This window comes from Canis aureus, chromosome X (genome assembly GCF_053574225.1).
Source record: "Canis aureus isolate CA01 chromosome X, VMU_Caureus_v.1.0, whole genome shotgun sequence".
Lineage (NCBI taxonomy): Eukaryota > Metazoa > Chordata > Mammalia > Carnivora > Canidae > Canis > Canis aureus.
This window is the reverse complement of record NC_135649.1, coordinates 44,307,052-44,312,261: the sequence shown is the minus strand read 5'-3', so window position 1 is coordinate 44,312,261 and position 5,210 is coordinate 44,307,052. Positions and strand designations below refer to the sequence as shown.

Genomic DNA, 5,210 nt, shown 5'->3' with positions numbered 1-5,210 from the left:
CTTCTTTGGACCCTGCCTGACGAAGTCCAAGTCTCCTTGGGCATACAGCCTATATCAATCCACATAGCTTCCTCATGATCCTGAACATATTTGACAACAGACATCACCACACTCTATATTTACACTGTATTTACCTATAAAATGGTGTCCCTTTTATTCCAATCTATTATCCACCTTCAGTTTTCTCAGTGGAGCCAACCACAGTACTTCGTTCTAGTATTTTCTTTACTACCTCATTCATTCATACATACAACTGTGAGTCAGAAGAGCAAGCAATGTGTGGTCTAAAGCCCAGCTACGAGCATTTAAGGTGACCCAAATGACAGGGTCAGATTTTTAGGTGAGCCAGATAATAATCTAATTTCTAAAATGACTAGGATGCATTATATCATAATAGAAATATTTATTAACCTTGTGCACTGCTTGTATTTGAAAACCAGAACCCAAGTCTTCCTCATGTTTGTGAGTTCCTAGATATATGGTTTGAGGTAAAGAGAGGGTACACAATTCCTTCTGGGATGTCATGTTATGGCATTTATTGTAGTGAGGGAGGTGTGCCTCAGACATGCATGTATTCTTCTTGAATGAGTTGGCATTTGGGGTATGGGAGTGGATGATCTTGGCTCCCAAATCTGTGGATTATGAGATACTTTTCAGCCTGAGTGGTTGCTGAGGCAGGCTCTTAGACTGCCCTAATCTGAATCCCTAACCTATCTTTGTATGTCTGGTATGAATGCCCACTTGTCATCTACATTAATGCATTGGGTTAAGGAGACCTTCATCTCCCTCAGTCATAAGGCAGACTGCTGAATATAAGATTCTAAGTTTAGAAGAACTGCACAGAAACTTCATTCACATTTACAGGTCTCTATATCACTGTATGCTAATAAAGAGTAGCACTCTGAGAACTGGAGTGGTGATAAGTGTGAGAATCTTGAATATCTACAATCCCCTCACCCTTCAGCCTGGCAAAAGCAGCCCCCTTGCTATTGGAGGGCAGCCTCCCTATTCCTAAAGACAAGGCAATAATTTCATCTAAGGGACCTACCTCAAAAGACATTGTTTATCTTACCCAACATCTATATCTTTCATTGCTTCCAACTCAGAAGGATAAGGTATCAGCACAAGGATCAAAATGCAGTCTCTCTTTAGGTGGAAAATCCAGAATGAACTGCATGGACTGGCTAGTATGTAGTAGCATTAACTGGAATAGTATATGTTGGAACTGACTTTGAGGTTGACAAATTGGCAAAAAAGGAGACAGAATATTAGTGAATATAGGAGAGTACTTACTGACAAGATAGCACAAACCTGTAACTCAGAATTCAATGACTTGGAGCTGCCTTAATATGCTGCTCAAGTGACATCTTTAAGCATGGACAACAGTCTATAGTAAATGAGATAGTAATACTGAACTTCCATGCCAGAATGCTGAAGAATTGGTGAAAAGATCAAAGGGAGTGAAGGTGTTAGAAATGATTTATAGTGTGAGACAAGAGGACCTATCTCTAATGTATTTTCCCTGGAAGGGCAGAGAAGAAACTAATATAATGACTGTGTTGGTGAGGGGAAACACTTATTTTATTTTTTTATTTTATTTCTTAGACTTATTTAGAGAAAGAGCACGAGCGAGGGGAAGGGCAGGGGGAGAGGGAAAGAGAGAATCTCAAGCAGACTTCACCCTCCGCATGGAGCCCAACAGGGGGCTCAATCTCACAACCCAGAGATCATGACGTGAGCTGAAATCAAGGGTCAGACAGACACTTAACTGACTGAGCCACATAGGTGCCCCAGGAAGCACATTTTTTTAGCTCTCCTGTGCAAACCATGATTAGAAGTAACCTATATTTCAATAAAGATAATAGGATTCTAGAATGGCAGGCCCAGGTGGTGGCACAAAACTTTAGGGGCAAGTTGGGCATCATTGCCATAATGTGAAACAAGGTCAGAGTGGAGTAAGGTTATTTTGATTGACAGATATCTGTGGCAATGCCTTCTAGATAGTATTCCAGGGCTAAATGTATGGACAGCTGACTGGGGTATTATGTCTTTTGTACGAACAGAAAAACGTGAGACTTGTCAAGTCAAAGTCTGATGTTAGCAGCTGTGGTGGAATATCATGGTCTCCTTCCAAGTTTTCAGATCTACAGTGAAAGTTGTCCCACTACTCAGGCTATATGACTTAGCATATCTAATAGTTCTTACAGTATCTATGGTGGATAAGGAAGTACTATCTAGTCATTCTAAGCCATAATATGGGAATTGCAACACAGAATCCTGAGGTTCTGAACAAAAGCCATCATATATTCTATACCACTAAATTTCTGGTTATTTAAAAAAACAGCTGCTTGTATGCTATTAAAGGCTTAGTAGCTATAGAGTGGCTAACCAAGAGACAATAAATGATATATACAGTAGCTGCCCACCATAAATTGTGCATTATAAGATTCACTAAGTGATAATGTTTGGCAGGTTTCAGATCAGTCCGCTCTATTGATGGAAATTCTACATTCAGGATCCAGCTTGAGAAGGTGCAAATAAATCAGCAGATTTCACAAACTCTAATGCCATTGACCACTGTTGCAATTATGTCCCTAATGGATTATGGGGTGATCTATGACCAGCCAAAATAAACGGGAATTATCAAGCATAGTGTACAGATGTGTCAGCACAATAAATACTGACGATTGTTGTAAAAGAACTGTCACCATACTTCAGCTTCAGTTGGAATATCCCCCAAAGAATAATGTTGAAGGGAAAAACCTCCCAGTTGGCAGAGCTGTGACCATTCCACCAGATCCTACACTTTGAATGGAAGGAGTAGTAGCTTGAGCTGATGTCCTGAACTGTGAAGAATGATTGTTATGCCAAGGTCTTGGAAGGAGGAGAATTGGAAACTGAAGGAAGTTTAGACAAGAGGCCTGTAGATGGACTATGGGAATGGAAACAAAGCATACGCATCTCCATGCCTTATATTAATGGTCATCCAAAGAATTGACTATAGAGAAGGCACTTAACCGAGTGTATCTGATGGCTCATGCCATGGATATGAAACAGCTTCTGTCCACAGTTGTCTTAGTCTTGGCACAAGGGATGATGAATCATCATGGTGGTGGTGATAGAAACTGAGCTTAAGCTCAATAGCACTGTATCTCTCTCACAAAGGGTGATTAAGCTACTGCCACTGCTGAATATAATTCCCACATGAGCAATATCTGATTCTGGGCCCTCAATTCTGAACCTTCCTTCAAGGATATCATTCAGTGAGCTACCTCATTCCATGTTGAATGCACTGTACTCATTCTAGCTTAGAATAATAGGTAATGGCAGTTATTTGTCCTCACAAAAATGCATATACCAACTTTAGACCCATAGGATCAACTCCACTTGTCTGTAGTGGTGTGAAATTCCATAATACATCTTTGCTTGACTTTTCCGACACTCATTTTCCTCACTCTGACTCACTGTAGAACCATTTGCCAAATGAACCACTCAGGCAGAAACTGTTGTATCACACTCTCTTTTATGGCACTCAAGCTAAGATAACCAGCAATCATTATGTATGTAATTTATAAAGTACAGGTAGGTACTGCTATGTCAAAATGTATTAAAGATTTTAGAGTTTACCTACGGAAAAGCAAGAGGGATCATGGCGGCCTACGAGCAGGTTCAGAAGGGGCCCCTGAAACTAAAAGGCGTTGCAGAGCTCGGTGTGACCAAGCGGAAGAAGAAAAAGAAGGACAAAGACAAGGCGAAACTCTTGGAAGCGATGGGAACGAGCAAAAAGAACGAGGAGGAGAAGCGGCGAGGCCTGGACAAGCGAACCCCTGCCCAGGCGGCCTTCGAGAAGATGCAGGAGAAGCGGCAAATGGAAAGGATCCTAAAGAAAGCATCTAAAACCCACAAGCAGAGAGTGGAGGACTTCAACAGACACTTGGACACCCTTACGGAGCATTATGACATTCCCAAAGTCAGCTGGACGAAGTAGCCTCCCCACCCAGGCCTAGGGAAGCCACTTAAACCTTCATGGCCTTCAGAATGCCTCCTCAGCCACCTGGTGTGTGAGACAATGCAGCCTGGGAAGCAGAAGAATCGCCAAATGCAAGGATATAGTACATACCTTGTCCCTGTCTGAGCAGCCTGTAGCCGGCACGCAGTCTCCCCCCAGGGTCCCCATTCCAGACATGTCTAGAGGGTATCGCCGTGGCAGACTTCGTTAATCAAGCACAGCATCCCTTTGTAATGGACCCAGACACAGCCTGCCTCACTACCCTCAACCCTAGGCTCTAAGCAGTCCCCACGTTTATTCAGAGTTGGCAGAGAACATGTAGCCTGCTTGGTGTTTCTGGCCTAAGGACACCTCAGGGGTGACAGGACCTGGGCAGAGCCCCAGCACCAAGAGTACAGTCAAAGGGGATGACGGAGGTCCTGGTGCTGGAGAGCCCTGATCTCTGAGGACCTGTGTTATAACTGCGTGATGAGGATCAAACCATATATACTACTGGGAGGAAGACTGTTGACCTAGGTAATGGCAGAGTAGTAAAGTCAAAAGAGAAAAACCAAGTGTTGGGTTTGGGGCTGTCACGTATGAACAAAATAAAGCAAAAAATAATTGTTAAATAGAAAAAAAAAAGATTTTAAACTTACTCATCAATGAAAGCCATTAAAAGTAAGTGTTTCAGGGAAGCCTGGGAGAGTAAGAGGACCCCAAGCCTGCCTCATCCCATGGGTACAACCAGATAACACTCACATCAGTGTAAATAACCCAGAAAATTATCTAAAGACTGGCAGAACGAACTTCACAACTAAAAGTAGAGAAGAAGCCACATCAAAGAGAGTAAGAAGGGTAGAGATGCATGGGAAGCTAAATGGACCATAGCCATCTGTGAGGGGAGGTTGCCCCAGGCATGGAGAAGGGGAGGAAACAGACTGTCAAACCAGGGGGCACACACTGGGAAGACAAATTTCAAGAACATTTGGCTTTGAAAAGGAAAGGGGCCAAAATTTTGTGAGTTCCTAAAACCAGGAGGACTTAAAACCTGGAATTTTAAAAATCAGCAGATGTGGCTCTGGGAGAGTCTGGAGGATAAGAGGAAGTGGAGACCCCAACTTTGAAGAGACAGCAGGACAAATACCCAGCAGAGATACAGTGTAGAAATAGCAGTTTGAAAAACACCTGGGACATACAGGAGGAAAAGTAGTTTACTCAT

The 5,210-nt window shown here is 42.6% G+C and overlaps 1 protein-coding gene across 1 annotated transcript; it reads left to right on the top strand.

Annotated features, from left to right (window-relative positions):
- Positions 1-3,626: 3,626 nt before the first annotated feature.
- Positions 3,627-4,625, top strand: LOC144307560 (protein FAM32A). The gene has a single exon (XM_077887415.1). The coding sequence runs from the start codon at positions 3,650-3,652 to the stop codon at positions 3,986-3,988; it is 339 nt and encodes a 112-aa protein (XP_077743541.1). The 5' UTR covers positions 3,627-3,649; the 3' UTR covers positions 3,989-4,625.
- The last annotated feature ends 585 nt before the right edge of the window (positions 4,626-5,210 follow it).